This window comes from Gossypium hirsutum, chromosome A03 (assembly GCF_007990345.1).
Source record: "Gossypium hirsutum isolate 1008001.06 chromosome A03, Gossypium_hirsutum_v2.1, whole genome shotgun sequence".
Taxonomy (NCBI): domain Eukaryota; kingdom Viridiplantae; phylum Streptophyta; class Magnoliopsida; order Malvales; family Malvaceae; genus Gossypium; species Gossypium hirsutum.
This window is the reverse complement of record NC_053426.1, coordinates 69,686,893-69,713,259: the sequence shown is the minus strand read 5'-3', so window position 1 is coordinate 69,713,259 and position 26,367 is coordinate 69,686,893. Positions and strand designations below refer to the sequence as shown.

General features: G+C 34.3%; 1 protein-coding gene across 1 annotated transcript; it reads right to left on the bottom strand.

Annotated features, from left to right (window-relative positions):
* Positions 1–2,286: 2,286 nt before the first annotated feature.
* Positions 2,287–4,242, bottom strand: LOC107887924 (pentatricopeptide repeat-containing protein At4g19191, mitochondrial). The gene has a single exon (XM_016812142.2). The coding sequence runs from the start codon at positions 4,240–4,242 to the stop codon at positions 2,287–2,289; it is 1,956 nt and encodes a 651-aa protein (XP_016667631.2).
* Positions 4,243–26,367: the final 22,125 nt, after the last annotated feature.

Here is a 26,367-nt window from a genome sequence, read left to right as displayed (position 1 = left end):
TCATGAAATGAACCTTTTGAATATAGTTTTTTTACCATTCCTGACTTAGGTATCGATATTTTTAGCATTGGTATCGATACTTGTTATTATTTACAGTCTCAAAATAAATAGAATGTCAAAATGGTATCGATTGTTATTTAAGTATCGATACTTTCTCATAAAATATCGCTACCATAAAATAATTATCGATACTCTTGTTTTGCAAAGAAAAAAGAAATGAGTTTTGGTATCGATTTATAGTGAGGTATCGATTTAGTATCAATACCAACTGTGGATTTTCATAATTGACAGTTAAGCTTTAAAATTTTACAATTCAATCTTACTATTTGCTCGAATTTTACAAATTAGGTCCTTGTAGAGTTCAAAAGTTCTAATAAGCTCATATATATATATGGTTTAAATATCAGTATTTGAGTTTTGTTTAGAAAGGTACTTGTCGATTTTTGAAGTTTGTCGTAGCATCTTATTACTTGAGTCCAGCGACCAGGCCGGGTAAGGGGTGTTACATTAGGAATTAGGGGTAATGTGCCAAAGTTATATATATTAGGGTTATGGTCCCCAAATTTCACATAAGATAATTTTTCTAATATCACATCTTTAGGAAAGAGAGCAAATATTCTCTAAATTTCTTGTGTGCTAATTTGAAAGATGAAATCCCCAAGATCTGAAAAAAGTTTAAGAATTCATGGATTCAGGAACGCTTCCGCATCTAATTTTAATATTGTTTTATTTTTGATAATTTGACATGATAGATTTTAATTTACAATTTTAAATTTATATTGGATCTTATTTTTACGGTTCTAATAGGTTAGTATAAAACTTTTGTCTTTCGATTGTGAATATGGTTCAAAAGTGTATTCAAAGTTGGTCCAAAAAGTTGATTTCTTATAATGAGGTGTTTATTAAATCGATTCTGCAGTCTATTCTAACGAATGTTATGTTTTGCTTTTTATTCCCTTTATTTCAAATATATAATAATAATGGTGGTCTAGCAAGGGGAGGACAAATGTTGGGCTATGTTGAATTGGGACACTACCCACAAATCGAAGGGTGTGAATGGACCTTGTTGGGAGGTTTTTGCACCACAAAAATTCTTTGTTATAAGGTCTTTAATGCGAAATATTTCTCTCATGGTAACACTTTCTTATGCTATATTGGTAGATAAGCATTCATATGTTTGGTTTAGTATTTCACAGGCTATTGATACACTCTTGTCAGGCTATTTTTGGAGGTTGAGCAATGTTAATTACACTTGACCATTGGAGGATAAGCTAGGTGCCTCAAGTCCTATTGCTCTTGAGTTCCTGAGAACATCAGGTGGGGTCGAAAACCTTTCATCATGGGATTTTGGGGATGGTGCACTACTTGTTTTCTGATAGTGATACATAATCTCTCTTGCAACTGCCGATTCCTATTGTGCCTTCATAGGATGTTTTGGTTTGGGGGCATGCAAGCTCTAGGTCTATTCTACACAATTTGAGTACAATTTGTTAATGAGTTGGATGCTAGTCCCCATAGAGAGTTTTGGCGATTAAACTTTTTGGAAAAACCAAGAATCTCCCAAAGATTAAACTTTTTGGGTGGAGACTTGATCATAGAATTTTACCTACTTCAGTAAAGGTTGTTACTACTCCAATGTCAAATGATCCCGCTTGTAAAAGATGTGAGAATGGCTCGGGAGATATTATTCATGCTATTAGGGTTTGTGCTTATGCTAGAGAGGTTCTTACACTTGGGGGGTTGCATGAGAGTCTCCTTGATGATAATTACATGGACTGCATTGATTGGCTTGGAAGTTCTATGAGGTCATGGATATTCATGGTTTCTCTAGCGTTATTGTTTTGTTTTCGCAAACTTGGAATATGCGTAACGAGTTTGTGCTGCAGAGAAAGAAACTCCACTTAGAGGGGAATTTTATCGTGCAAGCTATCAAGCTTAACGTGGTGGGTGCTTACTTTGCAAGCGATCATAGTGGTGGTGCGGGTGTGGTGGCAATGGATATAGATGGTTTCATCATTGGAGGCCTTGCACAACTGATTCAAGGACAGGGCATTCACTCTGGCTAGCAAATTTCCTAGGTATAAAAGGCTACAACATTGTGATCGAGGGTGTTTCTGTTTATGTGTTTTATTTATGGAAAAGTGAGAAAATTTGATGTTTGATGCTATTCTTAGATACATATATGTATTATATCCGAATATATATCACCATGAGTCTTTAAAACTATAAAAGATTACTTATAATATTACAAAAAATTAAAAAAAAAATTATAAAAGCAATAAAGAGTCAAATGAATTCCAATTCTGGAATATACCCCAAATGCAGAAGATATCCATCATCTTTTAATTGCAATGCTAAATCATCCAACAAAGTAAATATAAGCACACCTTCAGAGTTACTTCTATCTTCAACAGTAAATCTATGTGTTTTTCCATTAATCTGAATGAGGCTTTCCCTAGGGGATTTGCTCACTTTGTTGTGTTTCATCAATAACCTTATCATTGCAACTCTATCCCACTTTCCAATTGATGCATATATATTTGCCATCTCCACATATGGGGCAGCCTCTTGAGGCTCCATCTCAAACAAGCGACTTGCTACGTACTTACCAATCTCAATGTTCTGGTGAACCTTGCAAGCACTAAGCAATGCACACAGTATTGCAGCATCTGGTTCAATTGGCATATTTAGAACAAACTCCAAAGCTTCTTTTAGCTTACCTTTACGTCCAAGAAGATCTGCCATACATGAATAATGATCTAATCCAGGATTGATATCATAAACCATGGTCATCATATTGAAGAACTCCCATCCTTTATCAAGAAAGCCTGCATGAGTGCAAGCTTGAAGGACAGCAAGGAACGTTATGTGGTTAGGTTTCAAGCCCAAACTCCTCATCTGATGGAAAAGGTCCAAAGCTTCTTCAAATTGTCCATTCATAGCACAACCAGAGATCATGGTAGTCCAAGAAACAATAGTCTTCTCACGCATGGCATGAAAGACCTCTTTAGCCTCAAGTATACTACCACATTTCGAATACATGTCTATTAGTGCATTACAAACCATTATATTATCTTTAAACTCTTTAGATTTGGCATAACTGTCAATCAATTTTCCAAGCTCAAGGGACCCTGTCTTGCTGCAACCTGAAAGCAAAGAAAGTATAGTAACCAAAACAGGTGTCTCACCAACTTTTTCCATTGAAAAAATTAAGGACATTGCCTCATTGATATTTCCTTTCTTAGCATATCCACTAATCATAACAGTCCACGAAACATGGGTCCTATCAGACATGCAGTCAAGTAAGGGTCTTGCAGAATTAACATCTCCACACTTGGAATACATGGATATAAGGGTATTGGTTACAGATAAGTTCAAGTCACAACCCAATTTGATTCCATGAGAATGAATTAGCGTTCCTTGAAATAGTGCTTCTGGTTGCACGCAAGATGAAATCAAGCTGACAATAGAGCTTGCATCAGGCCTAATTCCTGCCACTAACATCCTTCGATATAAACCAAAAGCATCAAGAAAATTTTCGAAGTTTGCATATCCAGTAATCATGGAATTCCAGGAGATGACGGACTTCACATCAATCTCATCAAAAACCTTCTCAGACCATGCCAAGTCACCACATTTGGTATATACCGAAATCCAAGTGTTAGCTACAGTAACATTAGCAGCTACCCCATTTTGAATCCCAAAGGCATGAATTCCTCTAACTAATTCCAAACTCTTCACACTCAAAACTCCCAGACTAAGTCCCACAACAGTGACTGAATCGGGGTGGATTCCAGCGAACCTCATCCCATCAAGAAGACTAAAAACTTCAGTTAGAAAACCCAACTGAGCAAAACCCAGAAGCATTGCGTTCCAAGCCGCCAAATCTCTTTCGGACATTCTTTCAAACAATTTGTATGCATAATCCACTTTATCACATTTTACGTACATATCAACCACTGCTGTTTGAATGAAAATGTTGTTTCCAAATGGGGATTTCAAGATTTGGCTGTGGACAGATTGGGAGCATTTGAGATCGGAAAGCTTGGCACAAGCTTTTGCAACGAATGGAAAGGTTAAGTTGTTTGGCTCCAAACTTTTTTGCTTCATTTGGCAAAAGAGAAGAAGGGCTTTTTGGGCACTTTCTTGATTTACAGCCTCCTTTATCCGCGAGTTCCATAGTTTAACAGATAAAAATTTAGAAAAAATGTTGAGACCTTGAGTAACAGTCCGCGCTGCCATTTCTCATTGCTTTCCTGAAAATGAATGAAATCATTACTCATTCTAACAGTATCTTAAAGGCTCAAACTATCCTGTTATTTCATTTTGGTACTTCCATTTTTTTTGTCCAGGCTTTATTACCAATTTGGCCCCTGGACCATATTCATTTTCTCACTTTGATATCTAAATATCTTTTTATCCTATTTTAATATTTGAACTTTGCTCCATTATCCGTTTTGATACTAAAAAATTTAGCCAATCAGGATGTATCACGTCATTAACAACGTGACAGTTGATCGATGATGTAACCTATTGACTGATAATATGACTGTTGATTGATTATGTAGCAATTTAATTTGTAATTGAATTTTAATCAGATTTGATCATTAAAATTATTTTAAAATGTAAAAAAATATAAAAGTAGTAAAAATCATTTAAAAAATTATTTTACAATATATAAATAAATTTTAAAATATTAAAAATTATAAAAATAGTAAAAAAATTATAAACATTCTTAAAAAATGTAAAAAGTTGTAAAAATTATAAAAAAATTGTTATAAATTCTTAAATTTGTAAAAATTATTTTAAAATATAAAATATTTAAAAATTATAAAAATATTTAAGCAGTTTAGTTTAGACCTGTTCATAGGTTGGGTCACCCGGCCCGAAAACCCATCCGAAAAGTGGGAGGGTTTAGATAAAAATAGAGGCTCGAAAAATGAACTTGGGCAAAAAAATAAGCCCCGTTTAGAAAATAGGTTAGGCCTCGGATAAGGCTTTTTTGGCCCCGAGCCCAGCCCAACCCAACCCATCCCAAATATGCAAAAAAATTGATTTTTTTACTGTACTGGGTAAATAGCCCCTTACCATATTCGGCCAAACATGCTTAGAACCTTCTTGCTCTTACCTTGTTGCCGAACTATGTCTTAAATCCAAAGATCTGATCGTTCCACTTGTCCAAGCCCTTGATCAGCAGCCTCTAAATCACACCATTTACCAAAGCAGAACAGTTATTACAACCCCTTAGGGCTACAAGTCCAAATCGACAGCCTCCCTAACATTTAGGGATTTTGGCCTTTCCTAAAATACGAAAGAAAGACTATGTTTTGAAACTACTTACCACCGATTCCTTCGACCAATGTTTCCAATTGATGCCTACTTAAATCCAATGCCACTCTACCCTCAAACGATCACCAAAGTCAAGCCTTCAGTGTTTTCAATATTAGGCTAAGTCCCTATGAAAGTGGGGTTTTCGGCTTTTTTGCAACTGTGTAGAAAAAGATGAATTAATAGGGTTTTACTGTGGTCTTGTCGACAAAAAATTGAGGTTTAAAGGAGGAAAGAATCGGCCAAATATGATAAGCAAAATAAGAGAATTTTTCTAGGAAAAATCGGCACAGAAGAAAGTGTAGCTTTCGGGATTTCGGCTTTTTATAGCCAAAGGCTATGAAGGTTTTGAAACGTCTGGAGGGAAGGATGGAGATGAACAAGAGGTTAGAAGGGTTCGACTATGAAGGAGAAAGGAGAATAAGAAAAAGGTTGATGAAGAGAGGGGAGAAAAATGAAGAGGGAAATGGTCAGCAAACGGCCCAACTTCCCCTTAATACCGAATTTATACTGACCTTAACCCTAGCCGAATTTTGCCTCCCTAAAGCTCCCCTTGGCCGGCCAACTCTTGCTCCTCAAGAGTCCATTATTCGGCCAACACAGCTCTCCCTAATCAGCTCCTAAATTCTCTCCCTTATCCCCTCCTTACTCAATCTCCTGAGCAACCCCAACTCTTCCTAACAGTCTTTCACTTCAGTTCCACTACTTACCTTTTCCATTCATAAAAATTAATCCCTTATTTGCTGTCATTGTGACTTGAACCTGGGTCCTCCCAATCATCCACACGCCACTTATAGCATTCCCAGTGGCGTCACTTAGCCACTTTACCACATGCTTCCTTGTGATTTATTTTACACAATTAATGCCTAAAAGCCCAATTAACCATAACCCATTTTTCTTATGGAATTAAAATTAATTAAAACTATCGGGTTTTACCTTAAGCTTGGGCCTTCTAGAGGCCCACTAATGTACTTAATCCTACGACAAACAAACAGGACACAGAATTTTTAAATTTTTCCAAAATTTTTAAAATTCCCGAAAATTGGGGCGTTACAAGCAACTTAATGGAAGTATATGAAATTATGATGAACTTATGTGAAATGGTACAAATTGGTGATGTTTTAAGTTATGTTTATAATGTTTAATACATATGGATACTTATGTTTCTTATGCCTTCTTTGTTGTGACATTAAGGACCATGTTCTAGCGAAATGTAAGCCCAAACCGTTGGTAGTTAACATGCCCACTTATGAGCAAAGTAAGTTGTAACACCTTACACCTGGTCTAGTCGCTAGACTCGAGCTGTAAGATGTTACAACAGTTAAAATAATTATCATCTATGAATTCAACTTAATATTCAATAAAATAGAAAAACATTCAATAATATAAGTATGATATGTTTTACAATCAAAACCGAGTCTCAATCGAGCTTACGAAGCTCTTAAACCAACTATGAATCAATTCAGGACTAGTTTGAAACTTTACAAAAAAGATAGGTAAAAAGGAAAAAACAGGGGTCACACGACCGTGTAGCCAAGCCATGTGACAGGATGCTGCCATGTGGAGCTAGATAACATGGTTATGTACCTAAATCATGCAACAAACTGAAGCTGTGTATATAGGGTCACATGGCCATGTCATCAAGCCATGTAACAGATTGAAGCCGTGTAAGTTGGAGTCACACGGCCATGTGTCCAGTCATGTAACTCATTGGGGCCGTGTATACCAATCATCACTCAAATCATACATACCAGACGACTATGCCACTTGCCCATGTGTGGCACAAGACCGTGTGTTAGATCGTGTATGTCAAAATGAATCTTTCAAAGCAATATATATAGTCCTAAGTTCATTTAAGCCATAAGCAAGCATTATACAATCTCTCAACTTATTCAAAAACATCAAATACAAGCCAAAAACACCATTTATATCATTGATCGGCGTCGAAACCACCTATATTTTCCTTTGCTCTAACTTAATTAACTATTAGTATAGAGTAGTAGGGTTGATCCCACAGGAACTGGGACTCCTAATTTTCCTATTTTGGTGACCAGATTTCTGAGTCTAAGCAGCTATCATGCGCACGACCTATACGTGTAGAGCTGTAAAACAAATAAAAAAGGGGGATTTTAGTTGATAAATAAAATAAAAAGCAATATAAAATAAAATAGAATAAAAACAGAATTATGTTTGCAAAATAAATTAGAAAGTTAAATTAAATAAGTGAATCAAATTTATTAATGCTTAGCCTTAGCCTTGATACACTCCGAAATTGAATCAATCCTTCAAAATGAATTTCTTTTTTCTTAACGGTAAGTTGGTTATATCAATTGAGGACACCCCAATTGCCAACTCTTCCTTATGTAGTTGGTTCTGATACGACCTGCAAACCAACCCTTACCAATTATCTAACCATGTAACACATGTTCGTGATTTAAGATCTCAGTAGCCTTGCGATCCAAAAAAATCCAACTCAAATCAACTACCCCAATCGCGTGGGTCATTTAAATTCGATCACTATCTCCCTTAGCAGAACCCAACTAGCTTTTTCCAATTGGACACGCCAATTTGTTTGCGTAGATTAAAACTTGATAGACGACCATCTCATTTTCCCAACTGTACACTAATCAATTCCAACCCAACGTGCGCTTTCTGAATTGAAATTGAATTAACTTTAAAGGACAATTGTGACTATCCCATATACCAGAAAGATAGTGAATACCGTGTTGAAAGGTTTTTTAATGCGGGTTTATATCTCATGATTTTTTTGTCAAAATGATAATTGGATAAAGCTAAAAGGAAATTAGTTGAGCATGAAATTAATCATGCTTTGCTGATTTATAGAAACAAATTTAATGGTAATGATGAAGGGTGGAAAGTAGGAAGGACTCCGGAAACAATTGAACCAAAAGTGTAAAAAAACAAGGAAAACAAAAAGAAATGGCAGAATGCTCACAAACTTTTTGCTACAGAGGAAGGAAAGAGATGAGAGAAAACAAATTGTATTTTATTCAATCTCCAGCGTATTTTCCAAAGCTACCATACAAGATATTTATATACATGCCATATGCTAATTTTAGCTTGATTCATCTAGCAACCAACCACATAAAACATCAAATTTTATATAAGATTTTTTCTAAATCTAGCTTTTACAAAGTCAAATAGAAAATCTGATTAGCCATAAATTTCTCAAAATTTTCAATCTGGGCCCCTATTATTGCTTGTGCTCCAATTTAGCTCGATTTGCTTGCTAACTTGAATTTCGATGCTCCAACTACGTACCTGATAAAATTAACCAAAAATTACAGACTCAATAGCAAAAATTACCAAAATTGGGTCCGTTAAACATGCAAATTAAGCTTGTTATCAATTCTCCCCTACTTAGCTGATGCTTGTCCTCAAGTATGATGTGTATTCCTATACTAGAAAACATTCGATAATTCTTTTCAAAAATCAAATCTCCTTCCTCTACCAAGCATAATGCAAACAATTAGTTGAATAAAAATAAGTAATTTCTAGGTTGAACCAATAAGCATTTTATAAAATTTCTAACATTATGCAAAATTCAATTATTTCATTAAATTTAGGCTTTATCAAACTTGTGACACAATCCTTCTCAGTGAATTTTTTCCACAATTTTGAGATGTAGTTAAATCTTTTTACGCGAAATAAAATGACATCCCAAGCACCTTACCTCAATTACTCAATTTGACATGTCCCCAATCAGTTTATTTATCCTTTTTCAAGGTAGCTCGGTTAGTAGAGTGTTACAAGTTTTGGTTCGTCACTCAAATCTTTTTATGAAAAATGAGATGACAACCCAAGCACCTCATCCTGGTTACTCAATTTGGTCACATTTTTGAAATATTCACTCATAACTAAGCCATTAGCGAATTTTTTCTCTTTTTTTTTTACTTAAATGAACTGAGTACTTTTATTAGGTAAGTTTAAAGAGCCAACAGTTTTTATGAAATATTGACTTAGCCATAACATTTTCAACTCTGCATAATACTTTATTGATCAAAGTAAGCAATAGTTATTCATGAATCACCCAATTATTTAAATAAACTAAGCGTAGGAATTGGAAGTTCATTTTTGAAATGAATTAACGAATAATCTTAGTATACGAATTAACACATGCACAGAAGAAATAGCATGGCATGTCCTCTTACTTAGCCCATATTGCCCCCAATGTGCAAATTAAAACAATAGCAAAATAAAAGGGTAAATTCCACTCCTCATGTATATTTAATTCAGTGGAGGGTGTTGGAAATGTTCGCTTCACAATATGGCGAGAATGTTTGATATTTGAGCTCCCATTGTGTCTAGGAAAGTCTCGATGCGGTTTAATCATTCTCCCATAGCAAAAGGGGGTTGTTCCTCTTATTTCGTAGGAGTTGGATTATTTTGTTGACGAAAAACTCTATTTTTACAAGCAGTTCGTGTACTTGGGGAACAAAATGAAATGCAGTAGGGATGCCATCAATCAAACCCATAGAATCCAAACAATATTCATTTAATAGATCCATACTAAATGCATATGTAAAAGATGAAAAATCAATACCGAATGGAAAAATGTTTATGGTTAAATGTGTGATATATGAGCCTATTATGAGTAGTCGGTGAGCTCGTATAATAACATGAAAAATTCGTGCAAACCAGTATCCTAAATTGACTCTATAACCTGAGTGCATACACCATAAGAAAAATAATTTTGTCTGACTTAGGACAAATGAAAAATCGTTGTGGCACGAAAAATTAAAGGTTAGAAATCTATGAATGTACCTTTGAGCGGGTTCATGCACTAGAAATGCTTTAGAGGTCTTAGAATTGTAAGTTCAGGATATAGCATTAGTCAAAGTCGATTAAGCAACATCGACATCAAAATCGCTACATTGAAATCCAAAATAGACATTCTAAATATTTTACCAAGCAAATGGAAACAAATAATGTCTTGAGTTTCAATAGTCCAAATGACATGTATTTTGAAGCTAAATGTTGTACAAAATTCATATACGAGTTCGTAATATACAACACAGTTAATATTCGCATAAGAAGTCCAACCAATAGCATCAAAATAATTTATAATACTTTAGAACTTCGTATTTTTATGTGCTAATTGCATGTTTATTTTGAGTATGACCCTACTAATTTGAGCTACTGATGGTCTTTTCTCTTTTAGGGACTAAATTGAAGGAAAAAGTAAATTTAAGGGAGAAAATCGTGAAATTAAATATGAATTGGGCTAATAAGCGAAGTAGGAGAAAAGGTGGTGCCGAAAATGCAAACATGGAAGACCCAATAACAAAAATACAAAAAAAAGAGATTTTATAGCACAAGACTCTATTTTAATTTCAATTATATTAGGATAACTATTAAGGATTTTTATTTAGATTTAATTTTAGGATTTATTTTCATTTATCTTTAATTATCTTTATTTGTTTGTTTTTATCTTTTAGAATTTAATTAGGAATAGGTTAGGTTTTCTAGTACTATAAATAGGGGATGGAGTGGCACATATTGGACAGCTCTTTTTTTTTCTGTAAACACTCCCTCTCCCAAAAACTTTGTCTTTTGTTCTCTCCATATGTTCTTCAATAAAAATCTCATTTCTATTATATTTATTTCTTTCCCAAAAATCATGAGCCATTAAACTAATCTAGCCGAAGGTTGTCGAAATTCCCCAAAAAGGTTCATGAGGCTTAGAATCCGCGCTTAGCCTTCTTAATAGGGTATTCATCACTTCTCCATATTACGGGGCTGATGCTTCCGTCCATGTCCCTTAATAGGTGATCTTTTCAACTTGTGTAAGGAACGACCGCTTTGTATGTTTTAGAAAGGTTGCACAGTCGGTTCATTGGCTTTCTGCGTCAGAGGTTGGTGAATCCAAGAGACAAAACGGTGTGGTATTCACCGTTGGGAAGTGATGATCTAGCAGAAGATAGTCCTACAAAAGCGATTATTGGCTAAAGTCAAGTTCCGTCAAATCTTAAGTCTAAATTCTTGGAGCTGGTGGTCGTAGGCGTCCTCTTCCACTATAACTGGCTTATCCTGCTCGAGAAGGGTTACTTAAAAGCCAAGGATTAAACCCAATGCGGATCGAGACAACTGAAGGTTGGAATCTCGCCACATAAGAAACTCTCTTTTCCCAAACTCTGTTTATTTTTATATTCTCCATTTTAATTTTTTGCAATTTATTTAATTTCGTAATTTCAATTCGACTTTAAATTCTGCTTTTATTTTATTTCGAAATTCTTAATTCTGTCTTTTTTATTTTTCAGGAACCCAGGTTTTCTTGGGATGTAAAATTTAGAAATCCTCGAAATCTCTCCTCTAGTGGCATTGTGTAGGCACGCTTTCACTAGCCTCACCTATTATTCCTAAGTGGTTGGAACTATTCTTCGGTCAAACTATTTGGTAGACTCGGCATATCAGTAGGCTCAATACTATTGTTTGAAGTTATTTTCGCTCATTATTGGGCTGGTATGATGGTGTTCGTCGAACACGTGCGGTGGCTGACCTTGTTTGGCGCAAAGGTGGTTGCACATTTCGATTCGATGATTCTGCGTCATGGTAGTCGATGGTGCTGGTTCAGTCTGAAAAACTTGCAAGATATGTAGTAACAGAAATATGGGTTCTAAATCTGAAACTATATACCTTTCGCCGTCGAAATCATCTGAAAGGTCTTGTGGGTCATCTACTTCAACTAGTGTCGGGCTTCTTCGACGATCACTTCAACTTGGTCTGACAATTTATCTTGGCAGTGTTGGATATGGTTTTGAATCTTCGTCATTAATGTCAATGACTAGTGTCACTGAAAATCAATTTCGACATCGATTACGTGAAATCAGAAGATCGTCGGTTATTTGGTTTCAAGTGCATACCATGGTCGGTGTTTAGTTTTAGGGAATGAACGAAGGTGTTTATCGTGGCTATTCACAGCAGTGGTTCATGGTGGTTTCAGGTGGTGGTTCATAGTGGTTTCGGTGCATGGACAAAAAGTTTTGTTGTACTCTAGATTAAAACTATTTCCTGACAAGCTTTAATCGAGATGGGCAGGGCCGTACACTATACACTAGGTGACACCTCATTGGGCAATAGAGTTGATCAGAAAAGGAGGGTAGCTTTTTCTTATAAATGGCCGAAGAATAAAACATTATTTTCAGGGAACGACAAATACAGTAGTTGATAAACAATTTTTCCAATGTAACACACTATGGGATTTAGGAGGAAACAAGGGGATATTGACAAACGAAAAGGGTGATAATGAAGAAAGCAACCAAATTTTTGATTTCACAATGAAATCGGAACATAATGGAATCTGGCCTACACGTCCTGACACCCATACTGGATTTCGTAACAACAGAAAACATTCCGAACAGGGAAAATTTTCTCGAAGTTACGACACCATTAAGGGATGTCGCGACACCCCTACAAAACTCTACTTTCTGAACTAACACTAACTACTGACGTTTTTATAGTTTAATTATACTAGGTTTCTAGTTCTTTCACTTCTTGCTAAGTAGAAATAAGTTATAACTCTTAAATATATTATTCTTTTATTCTAAAGCATAAATAGGTCACATCCATCCTCTTATTTTTACCATTACCGGAAAGAAATATCAATTTGCAAACATAGAAGATTGTACAAGAGACTTCAGCAAAAATAGATTATCAAATGACCAGTTTCAATGTAAACACTTCAAGTCCATCTATTGAATTCCAAGAAAGTGACATGGATAAATACTTACAACAACTAAAGCTGTATACTTTTATCTAAGAGCAATGATTTGATCCTTTAATGCAAAATTGTAAAGTAGTATTGGAGAATGCAATAGAAAGAGAATGGACCAATTTTTTTTTTCGTCTGAAGAGCATACAATAATTCCTATAGTTCAAGAATTTTATTTAGAATTGAAATAAAGGTAAGCAACCAGACCATTCTATGGGATTCAGTCTTTTGTGAAGGTTAGAAGGACCAATGTCCTAGTAACTGAGATGAGTATTTGTCAGTTTTATGATGCACCATATTTTTATTGTGACTATTTATATTAAACAAATATGAAAGAATTCAAAAATGTAGAAACAGAGGAAATATTGAGATTCTTGACGAAAGGGAAAGAGATGTGGACATATCAAACATGAACAACAATACTTGAAACATTCAATGAAGAGTTAATGACACCAGAAGCCAATATGTACATGAAATTTTTCTGTTCAAGAATTTGGCCTACAGCAGATATGTCCAAGATCATTCTAATCCATGCTATCATAACATACGGGATACTCCAAAAGAAGTAAATATGTATTGGTACATGGATATACAAGAATATGGTTGAATGTGCGAGAAATTTGGGAAAGGGAATATTTTCCCCCATTTAATAATAGAATTGTGTAAAAAAGCATGAGTACCTATTGAGTGATTAGATAGGACCATGAGTCCTCCAAGGAAACTACTTGGGGATGACGTATTTAAGCAGTTTATTCTTTTGTAAAAAAAAAAGAGGAAAGGAGGAAAAGAGAATTTCAATAAGATGATCAATAATATTTCGAGTTAATTTAATAGGATTTTATTTTTTTAGGAATAAATGGATTTAGGAAAATTAAATTAGTTTATATTATTAGGGTATTGTACTTTCTTAAATTGCTGAATTAAAATTCTATATTTATTTTTATATATACCCTTGCATATCAAAAACATCCCAAGAATAAACAAGGATGAAGCACCCACCAATAACCTATGAAATAATTAGGATCAATCGGGTAGCTATCTTCTTTATTTTGTTTTTAGGGCTACACATTGAGGATAATGTATTTTCTAAAGTGTGGGGGGTAACATAGAAAATTTGTTTTGATTTTTAACTTGTTTCAATTTTTATGCTTTTCTTTTGATTTTTCTTGTTAATTGGGTGCTTAAGCTTGTAGAGGTAAAGTGATTGGTTAAGAGCATGTACGTAGGTTGCTTGTGTTTACAAATAAATTTGTCATGATGATAGGTGGTTTTAAATTTTTTATTATTAAACTACTAAGTTTTTTACATTACACTGTAAATAGGCATTAAGCAATCAACTGTACCAAATGATATAAAAAAATACAAGAAAACGAGCATGCGAGTATGAATGATAAATGGTTGAATTTGAGTTTGTTTGGTTGATTAAATGTGTGCATATTGAGATATTTAGGATGACCTCTAGAGCCAAAAAGCTGACCTGTACCACCCTTAGTACCTATTTTAAGCCTGTAAACACTTCTTGATGAACCTTATTACAAAACCCAAGCCAGAAACGTTAATTTGTATTTGCCCTCTTTCTTTGGTCCTGAATTGCACGATTATAGACGTTTGGCCATATTAATAAGGGTTAAGTAATACATCATGGTGGATTTTGTAAAAACAGAGTGAAATAGGAAAGATCAGTGTGATATAGGAATTATAGGTTAGCCTAAAGTGTAGAACAAAAGAAAAATTCAAAAAGAAAATCAAAATGAGTGAAAAAGTACTTGAAAACATTTGTGAGTGAGATGTATTGAAAAAGAAAAAAATGACAAAGTCACCAAAATAAGAAAAACTCGTTCATTAGTACACAGAAACTTGTAGGCTAGCTATAATTACTATATTATGTTGTGATTTCCTATGTGGAGAAATAAGAAAGGTGAGAGAATGAGAAATAAGGCAGTGAGCAGGTAAGGGTCACTAAGAGGGGAGAATAGGGATCGATATGATGTGCCAAACTATTTTCATGTTTGCAACCATTTTGATTCTTACTATTTTTGAATTCCATACCTGCCTAAGCCTTAGAATATTACAATTCAAAAAGTCCTATAGGATCTAGATGTCCTTATGCATAAATGGGAACTATACTAAATAATCACATAAGCAGCTATTTGTATTCTGCTAGGATAATCAAATTACTTGTATGATTTATTGATGGATCTCTACATATGAGACCCTTAGTGTTTGTATATTTTGCAATGTACTGAACTTAGATGTATGAGGTCAAAAGTGGTAAGTCCATTATTCATTATGTCAAGATTATTCGTAAAGATGAAATGTCTAGTCATGTGCTCCAAATTCAATGCTTGTACCATATTTTCTCAAAGGTCGTCTTTTCCATTTCTTGTTTTTGCTTGTGTTGCTTAAGGACAAGCAATGACTAAAGTATGGGGGAGTTTGATCTGCTGTAATTAGGTGGAGTAGATTAAACTAGTTTTCACACTTTATGAACTTGAAAATAAGCATTTCTGTGAAGTTTTAATTATGTTTCAGTAAAGTTTAGTAAATTCAATAAAAAGTGAAATTCAATTCTTTTTTTGACCTTAAGGGCCGAATGCGGCCTAAGGGAAAGCTAATGTAGTTTGTAAGTATGTAGGAGCCCATTAGAAAGCATGCTAAACCGATACTAGTCACTATGTTGCAACACAGAGGATTGGATGTCGCAACATAGGAAGTAAAATGGAGGAATTCTTAAACTGCCTTTGATGTCACAGCATAGCCAAAAGATGTCGCGACATACCCCTGAAGTCATCCTAAAGAAGAGTGTACTGACTTCTATGTCGTGACACAGGTCCTGATGTGTCACGACATCAACTCTAGACGGGAATTAATACGAGCTAGTGGGCATTTTGGTCCACACAATCCAATTTAAAGCTCGGGAACGTCAGCTAACCTAAGGTTAAAGATGACGGCTACCTCAAGTCTATAGATAGGCTCATTTGGCACATGTTACAGACACAAATTACTTAGCTTAGAATCTTTCTTTTTAATTTTAGTTTATTTTTTCTCTTTGCTTAGGTTTTAGATTTATTTCAAGCTTGTTCTTTGTTTTATCTCGAGAAAATTGGTTTGTGGATACAATTAGAATTTGTGGATTCACTCTTGTTCTTAATACAAATCAGGATTTTTCCTAAACTTTATACTTTCGATTCATTTATTATGTTTACATTTTATATCAAGCTTATATTGTTTACAAAAACCATGAGGAACTAATCCCTCTATGGGGGATTAGCAAGTGGAGGTATGATGGATTGACTGTTTTGTAGGGTTACTCAATGGATCAATTGTCGGGGAAAGGGAGAACCTAAACCTTAGGCTTGACGACCTTGGGAAGTTATCAAGGTGGAAATTAACCCAAAACTGGTATGGCCTCTCCGTGAACACTTTAACCCTGAACCAGTTTAAACTGTAAGGTCGAATGATAAGTAGCATTTGCTGACTCGTTATTTTAGAAGACGTATTGGAAGATCCTACTACATCGAATAGTTGATTGACGAAGAGCCCAAAGTGATAGTTGGTCAAGATTACCAAAGCAAGCTAATCACCCATAATCAGATCTGATCAATTTTACTTTTCAAATTCCTAATATTATTTGCTTTTCTTATTATTACTATTACTATAAAACCCCAAAAATCTTTATTATTTATAGTTTCGTAATATAACCTATTTCAAGTACTAATTAGATCTTTTGGTGTTTACGTTGAAATTGATCTAGTACTAGTCTCCTTTGGGTACGATCCCCGGAGTACTCACCTACTCTGTTGTAACTATATTACAACATGATATGTATACTTGCGGACACCGCCTCATTTATATTTATCTTTTGTTGTAGTATTCACACTCTGGACATTAGTATATCCGTAGGTAGTCAGTTTTGTAGAAACATTCCCACCTATGATATTAGACCAGGGGCCATATAACCCTACATAGAATCATCAACGGTTCAAATCCCCTTTCTTGAATAAATATTTTCCCTTTAAGTTCTAAAAAGTATTTTTTAACATTTAGATTTGGAAAATTGGAGGGGTTTGTAACCATCGATGGCTCGGGTTCATTTTCCTTTCTAGTTGTTCTCAGAGGCATTTTCAATAATTTTTCAAACTAGACAACTAACTATCGAGCAATTTATTTCACAATAAATAACAACAATTCAATAGAACAGTAAGGATTTCGGTTGGAACATTTAACCTTATAGAAGAGCTTGTGGTTCCTTGAGCAAAGCTTGTGTAATTTCCTTGTTAGTGCGATGTTTATGTTCTCACACCTACTAAAACACAAAAGAAAGCAAGAAAAATTGCAATGGAATAGGAAAATGAAGAAAAAGGATCTTTAGGGTTTTGAGGTTTTAAAAGATTATGGGATATAGAAATAGGTTAAAGTTATGTTAAAGGTGTTTTTAAGGTTAAATTTTGGGTATTTTAAATTTAAAACTGGGTTAAAACAAGTTTAAAGTTGATGGGTTGCACAATGGGTCAGGTTGACCCTGCAAAAAATTACAGCGATGTCATGACACCAGGGTTTCGTGTCATAACATCCTTGATAGGATATCGATGTTGCGACATTGGAGTTTTATGTCATGAGACACTTTGAACATTTTGATTTTGGGGTACATTGATTCCTATGTCGCGACACAGCTGATTTGCTTGATTTCTTGCATCTGCTTTAGGTGTTGCGACATAAAAGTTCCATGTTGTGACATCGACTCTATCTTAGCCCCTATTCTTAGTTTTTTGGTTTAACTGTTTAATCAGTTTTTTTTAAATAATCCTAAACTACTTATAAGTCAAAATAAAATACAATACTATACAAAAAAAAATTCTCATTTTTGAAAATTATTAATTCTTATTGTCAGATTAATTCGTCAGCTCTGTTAGGGTACACGTGGGTGTGCCTTTGATTCCAATTCTGTCAATATTTTTCCAGCATCCGACGTGCCACTCCACCTTGCTCCATTTGTCCCACTCTTTAAATTTGCACTTTCAACCTGCACTTATCATAGAAAACACCTTTTTTGGCTCAAGGTAATTAGGGATTCTTACAGATATTTCATAACATTGTTTCCCTAACTTCTCTCTATGTACCTCACTCTGTTGGTGACCGCATTTGAAACTTTTAGTCTCATCGTTGACCTTCATTACTAATTTGTTATTTTCCATATCAATAGTAGACCTTAACGTGGCTAAAAAGGTCTACCCAAAAGAATGACCTTAACATGGCTAAAAAGGTCTACCCAAAAGAATGAGTATTTCACGGTTTTCTTCAAAATCTAAAATTACAAAGTCGACCTGGATGATAAAGCTTTGCACTTTAACCAACACATCTTCAAGTACCCACTAAGGTTGTACTGAAAACTTGTCAACTAATTGTAGTGTAATTTTCGTATTTTCAGCTCCCCTAACCCGAGTTTTTCCTATACGAGTAATGGCATTAAATTAATATTGGCTCCTAAGTCACACGAGCCTTACTAAAGTGGATATTCTCTATCTTTATTGATATTGTAAAAGTCCTCGGGTCTTCTAGTTTTAAGGGCATCTATTTAGAAATTATTGCACTACATGAGTCATTTATGTTAACTTGCTTTCCTGTTTTAATTTTCGTATGCGTAGACATAATTTCTTTTAAATACTTGGTGTATTTAGGAAAGTTTTTGATTAAATCATTTAAAGGCAAGTTAATGTTCAGATATTTAATTAAGTTTAGAAAACCTACAAATTCTGCCTCATCCTGTAACACCCTCAACCCGACCCAATTAGTCGGATCTGGATCTTGGGTGTTGTTGCACACAAATACAGACGCAAGCTTAGTATTCTTATAAAATTTTACAAATAATGACAATTTACTTTACTATAAAATTTCAAAACTAAAATAAATAAGTAAATAAAATAGGTAATCGAAACTATATCACGAGACGATTATTTAAATGATATCTAAATTAAAACCTTAATCTATTACAGATACCTCTAGATTGGTATTTCTTAGTAATTCAAACTTTAAACATGCCACCCAACTTGCACTGTATGCATAATAGCCAGATTCGGCACTCCCTTAGCATAGTCCTGGTATCGTCCCTCCAGGCGTACGATCTCAATCAACCTGAAACAATAAGCATACTCATGTAAGTTCATAAGAACTTAGTGAGAATTAATCATTTAAATTTTGATCGATTTCCATAAAGTGCCAGCTTCTCTTCTTTCAAAATCAACTGTCTATCACAATGAGCATTGCATAAATCACACAACATATTCATTCCTTTTATCTAGTATTTTGTAGTCTAAATCCATTACCGTCGTGTATCCTTGACATCGTTCTCTTAAGAAATCTCTTTCAACTTCTATTCATCGTGGTTCCTTCACTGTACTCTTGCAAACCAATATACAGAATCGCTTCTTATACATAATTCTTTACTTTTATTGTCTACAAACAGATGCCCTTATTCAAGTTATCTGACACAACCTTATTCAGTTTTTTTTCTTTCAATGAGGGTTCATCCATTCCATTTTTTCTTTGATTATTCCTTAATTTATTCGGTCATATCTGCATCCCTTGCATACCAAAGCATTTGGAACTTCATTTGTTTATTTAAGTTTAACCTAGAGAAATCTTCACAATTACGGCCCATTGAAGGACCCTCTTCGAATGTTCAGATTTCAACACATATCTAGCATATCTTCTAAATCTTATTCCCATTACATCTCTTCAGACCATTACCTTCAATTATATCTTAACTTGGTCCTATACTTACCATACAATCAATAGATATCTTAAGTTATTCTAATTTTGGTGCTCACATATATGAATCATATTGAACACACCATATGGCCATATATAAAACCCACCACATGATATATCCATTAGAATACACCCAAGGGCCTATCAATGATTTACCACCTCGGTGATTAGACACAGACCTACAACCAGTTACTGACACTATTCATACCAAACATTTTTTGTCACCAATCATAAAGCCTATAGAAATCATGTTTCACATACCAGCCACATTCACATCAATGCAGTTCAACATAATGCATACATATACACCATTCATTATGTAGTTCAAACTCACCTAATTCCTTATATAACATACATTCTCTCTTCTACAATCTCTAATATATTCTTCATGATTTCCAGAGTATAAATCATAACAATACCTTAAGGGATACTTAACCACCTTGAATTAACTATGTAACACCCCTTACCCATATTTGACGTCGGAACAGGGTACGAGGTATTATCAGACTTAAACACAAGCAAACATACAATTTCGAGTCATAAATTTAGCATCAAATTCAAAATTTTTGCATTTAATCATAAGGTCCCTAATACAAGCCTACAAGGCCCAAAAACGTGCTTTGGAAGTGGTTCAGAACAAAACCGAGAACCTTAGAAAATTTTACGACACTTAGAAAAATTTTTCTAAAACAGGGGTCACAAGCCCGCGTAGCTTGGGATATGTCCGTGTGGGCAGGCCGTGTGGTTACACATGCCCGTGTCCCTAACCCATGTAACTCTCTATTTGTCACCCAAGAGCAAATTGAGGTCACACGGCCATGGCACACACTGTGTCCTTTACACGGTTGTGTCTCATGCCCGTGTGCTCAATACTAAGCATTCTATTTTGCAACAATTTAGGTGGAGGGGACATAGGGCAGGATCACACGCCCATGAGGCTGACCGTGTGTCACACATGGCCTAGACACATACCCGTGTGTCTACCTGTATGGAAAAAAAACAAGGCATTTTACCAAGCCATTTTGCCACCCTTATTCACACATACACTTACCCCAATTCAAAGGCACAAAACAATACATACTTAGGCAACCAAAACATCCACATTCATGGTTAAAACATATCAACTCAATGTCTTTATCTAACATATTCACTACATTTATTAAGCCCTAAATATCAAACATACAAATTTCACGATCATTAGACTTCATTCAATCACTTTTTAGTTACCAAATCATACTCAAATTCCTCATCTCATCAACAGGTCACAATTCCAAATATTACACAATCATGCCATAAATCACATTTCCAAATATTTCACATTCACCAAGCATACCATGGTCATATGACCAAAGACATTGACACATATATGAATATACTTAGGCTTACAACCATGTTAGCCAATATAAGCCAACTTACATGGCCAAATAGCAAACAAGCCTTTGACGAGTACAAGCCATTGCATTGACTAAAATCATATGACACATATAACAAAATGACCAAGTCCCTATACATGTCATAACTCAAAATACTTGAATTCATCAATACCTAAAATGATAGCTTGATAGTGTGATAGGATCTCCGACGATCTCCAACCCAAGCTAGCTTGACGACACTATAAAACATGAGAAAGGAAAGGGGTAAGTTATATAGCTTAGTAAGTCTGTATGAAAATAATAAGCAACTCTTACCAATCATTTACCAAGTCTACAATATAAACACAAAACAAAATAGTATAAACTGCTATAAACCTCATAGTTATAAGTTATTCAGTCACATTGTTTGCTATATCAATTTGCAGGCATAATTTAACATGTCTTGACTTTAGCCTAACAACTGTAATCTCTCCATTATAATCGATTACCACAATCAACCAATCATTTCAAACCTCATAATAAACATACACATTAATTAGGAGTATTCATTTTTCAAGCATATATTTCAACATCTTTTAATTGTTAAAGCTCATATCTTCCCATACTTCCATAGTCATTTTAATAGGCAATTATGTCAATCATTTCTTTTTCTCATATCCGATAAATCACAATTTGTGTGAATCAAACATGTTAGATCATAACTTAATTTGAGCCAAAAGCCAATTACATGATCGCCAATCAAATTTACCAAATATTTCGTACATCACAAATATAGATCAATAATCACAAGGCTTTCACAAAAACAATCTCATGGAAACCATGAGCTCACAATATCATGAAGTCAAAGCTTATAAACTTTATGTACATACCTGTATTAATTCATAACACTTACATGCTCTTTCTCTTCTTTAACATACCCGTTGAATTTCCCGTTGAACCACTTGGAATACTAAAGGATACTCGGGAATATCATACACATAGTACCATACCAATGCCATATCCCAGATATGGTCTTACATGGGATCTCGTATCGATGCCAATAGCCCAGCTATGGTCTTACACGAAGCCTCATATTGATGCCATATCCCAGATATAGTCTTACATGAAGTCTCATATTGATGCCATATCCTAGATATGGTCTTACACGTAATCTTAGTAACCCTAATGTCATGAAATTTGTATCCTATCTATTCTTAAGGTTCAACTGGGACTTCGCTATATCCAATCTCTGTAGGTCATTTTCGTAGTATCGTACTCAATCACATTCACATTTCATTTCAATAATATAGCATTTACCACAATTATATCAATTAAGCATTTATACATATATAATTTAATGCTTATTAAACATGCGAACTTACCTATAAAAATGGCAAAACTGACCTCACCGTCAAAGACTCATTTTTCCCCCATTCTAATTCTGAACCTCGTTTTTCTTGACCTATAATATCACATTTAAATTATTTAATCATTATAATTAAAATCAGCCCAAAATTACATTATGGTAAAAATTACATTTTTGCCCTTAAAATTTGACATTTTTATAATTTAGTCCCTATGCTCGTAAAATGAAATGTACTCAATTTCTTCAACACCCATGCCTAGCCAAACCTTATACATGCTTATAGCAACCCACATTTTTCTTTTATTTGCATTTTAACACCTATTTTACACTTTTTTACAAATAGGTCCTTTTAGGCATTGTCATCGAAAATCATTTAGCAAAAGTCATTTATCATACACGAAACCTACATTTTCTACAATTAAACATCAAAATACTCAAATATCCATCATGGGTAAAATTTTAGACATTGATTATGTCTTAAATTAGTGGTAGGAATAGACAGATCATGTTACAAGGATTTCAAAAACATAAAAATCATTAAAAACGGGGCTAGAACGGACTTACAATCGAGCTTGAAAGCTTGAAAAACCCTAGCCATGGTTTCTCCTTGTAAAATTCGGCCATGGGAGGAAGATGGACAAAAATTGGCTTTTAATTTGGCTTTTTAATTCATTTAATTACCAAATTACTAAAATGCCCTTAATGAAAAACTTTAGAAACATACCTAACCATGTCCATTTTTGTCCAATAACTTAACCAATGGTTGTATTACCATTTAAGGACTTAACCAATGGTTGTATTACCATTTAAGGACCACCAATTTAAAATTTCATAGCAATTAGACACCTCTAGCATGTAGAACTCAACTTTTGCACTTTTTACAATTTAGTCCTTTTGACTAAATTGAGTGCCCAAACGTTAAAATTTTTGAACGAAATTTTCGCGAAATCATTCTATAAAATTTTAGACCATAAAAATATAATAAAAATTAATTTTTCTACTTCAAATTTGTGGTCCCGAAACCACTATTCTGATTAGACCCAAAATCGGGCTGTTACAAACTATGGTACACTATTCATCATTCCGCGTCATTAATTCTGGTAGATATCACCCCAGTTTCATCATTCTATTATACTCCATTTATCATGCTCTTATCCCACTAAACCTTTCTTATCTGATTAAATGAGAAATCCTATCATACTTTCCATAAGTTTCTGGTCAAAATAATAACTTCTTAACAGCACATATCCTCAGAATCCACTTCTAATGACTCATGTTTTAAGACATACTCTTAATTCAAACAATTATTTGCTGATTTTTACCTTGGGTAGAGATATATGTATTTGGCAAGCACTTTCATTAAACTGAATGCCTTCAAAATGACACTCAAACATGCCCTGATTCTATACCACCCGTATTTATACGGACAAGACATTACTTAAATCATCCAATTGAATTCCACATCCATTCTACAAGAATACATATATTCAGAATACCCATTTTTCAAATTTCTTATGATTTTAGGAGAGATCATTAAATCCTAAATAATCATGTCTTGACATGTTCCAAATAACTCTGATTCAACCATTAACCACAATATCAACAAACTATCAATGACAGAGCCTTAGATCTCAGACGATACAAATATATATACATATCTAACCATTTAGATCATCTTGCTGAATACCTTTATTATCTTGGAACTACACAGTTCTTTTAATAACTTATTCGATTAATTTACATATCTTACTTAACCCTTGACCTTGAGTCTAATAACACTTCACCTCAACTATACTTATAATAAAACTATCTGATCATTCATATCTTATCAAAATTACAAGTGTACAAACCTTACCAAACATTTATGACAGATCACACCATTCAGGCCGAACAGAACTTACCATACAGGGTCATATACATATGGTCCTTTAATAACATCATTTCATATTTTGTCATGGGTCGAAACCACATGGTCTTTCATATTCATTCCTATATTGCAATTTTTCATTTCGATTCTTATGTCGAAGGTTGCATCATGAATCATTTCTATCATATCAATTCATATTCTTTGCTGCCATGAGACTCCACCTCATGGACTTGCATACACATCATTTATTGCGATCAGCCAATTGACCAGCTGCGTATATGTGCATTAAAAAATGAATTCATATAACAATTTTTAAGGCCCGATTTTACTGCAATCGTACAGTGCCAGTTGTAATAGTTATAGTTCTAATGGAACATGAAGTATTCCAAAGGATTCAACCCAAAGGAAGAGGTGATTAAGCAATAACTAACATACATAATCAAGTCTAAACGGCTACTAATACGATTTTATAGTATGAAAATTCATAAAAAGATGGGTTTGCACGGAAATTAAATATTCTACTCTAAGGACTGAATTACAAGGAATGTAAAACTAGAGGGACTATCTAGCAAATAACTAATGGGGGTTGGTTTACTTCAGTGTGGTTCACCAAATCTCATACTAGGAACATAAATTGCGTAAATTACCAAGTGACTCCATTTTATCTTCTAATCTCAATTTTACCGACTTAGATGAATTAAGCCTGGTTTATCTTTCGGTCTCACCGATTAATCCAGGACTAACGAATGGGTGCGCGACAAGATTACCTTTCGGTCTCACTTTATCTTGATATTCCTTTAGGAGCGTCGCTACCTAAGTTCTTAGTTCTATTCAAATTAGTCCAATTTGTTATGATTTAGTCCTTCTTCCAAAGGATGTTAGTTTACCCACATCTCCATCAACCAACCTTCTTAAAGGTTAGCTACACATGCTCAAAGTAAAGAAAATAAATATAAACATGGAAAATGAGGAAGCCATGAAAGTAAACCTTGAGAAAAATATAAAAGTTAATATTTTTGTGCAAGAAAACTTAAATAGCATGAAACCAAAAGCATTTAACAGAGAAATCTAAGGTAATAAAGATAAAAGGAACAAGCTTTAACAAATTAAAAGTAAAATAAATTGAAATACATTAAACTAAAGCTTAAAGAGTCTTGAAAGTAATGTATAGGGATTGAAAATTTAAATAACCCTTAGATATAGTGATAATTAACTTAACTAACATTAACAAAAACAAGAACAAAAAGTAAATGTAAAAAAATAAACTCTAATCTAAGGTAGAATAAGAGAAAAATAAAAACCCTAGAAAAGTGCATAGAAAGACTAAATAAAACCTAGAGAAAACTAAACCTAAAACTAAGCTAATGTGTGCTTCTCTCCTCCTCAGCAATTTTTGGTTGTTTTGAAGTGTATTATGATGGCTTTTCATTGCCAAAAAAGCCCCTACATGGGCCTTGTGTGATTACTAGGCAGAATAGACAAAGGTTTCCCTTTTTGTCCAAGTTTTCCCCCTAACAAATGTGATATCGCAATACCTAGAAGAGGATATCACGATACCTCAAACAGTTTTAAAACTTGGGGTCTTCTTTGAGAGGTGGATATCGCAATACCCAAAGGGGATATCACGATACCAATGAAGAGAATCCTTGGTCTTCTATACTTTCAGAGGTATTGCGATTCCAAGGGTTGGATATTGCAATACCCTTGCCCTAGGTGTCGTTCTCGCTCGTTTTCAACCTCCAACACGTCCCTGCAACACTCAAACACACATTAGGCCTCCCAATGGCACTATAGGCCAATTTGGGTAAAAAAAACAAATATGATAGTTGATGAATGCTAGGTGTTCTTGAGATTAAACGAAATCACAATACCCGAATCTATTTTATGGTAAGAAACGAGTATGAAATTTTCTAAGGAGGGGAGAGTTGTAACAACCCGTTTTCGGTGGTATCAG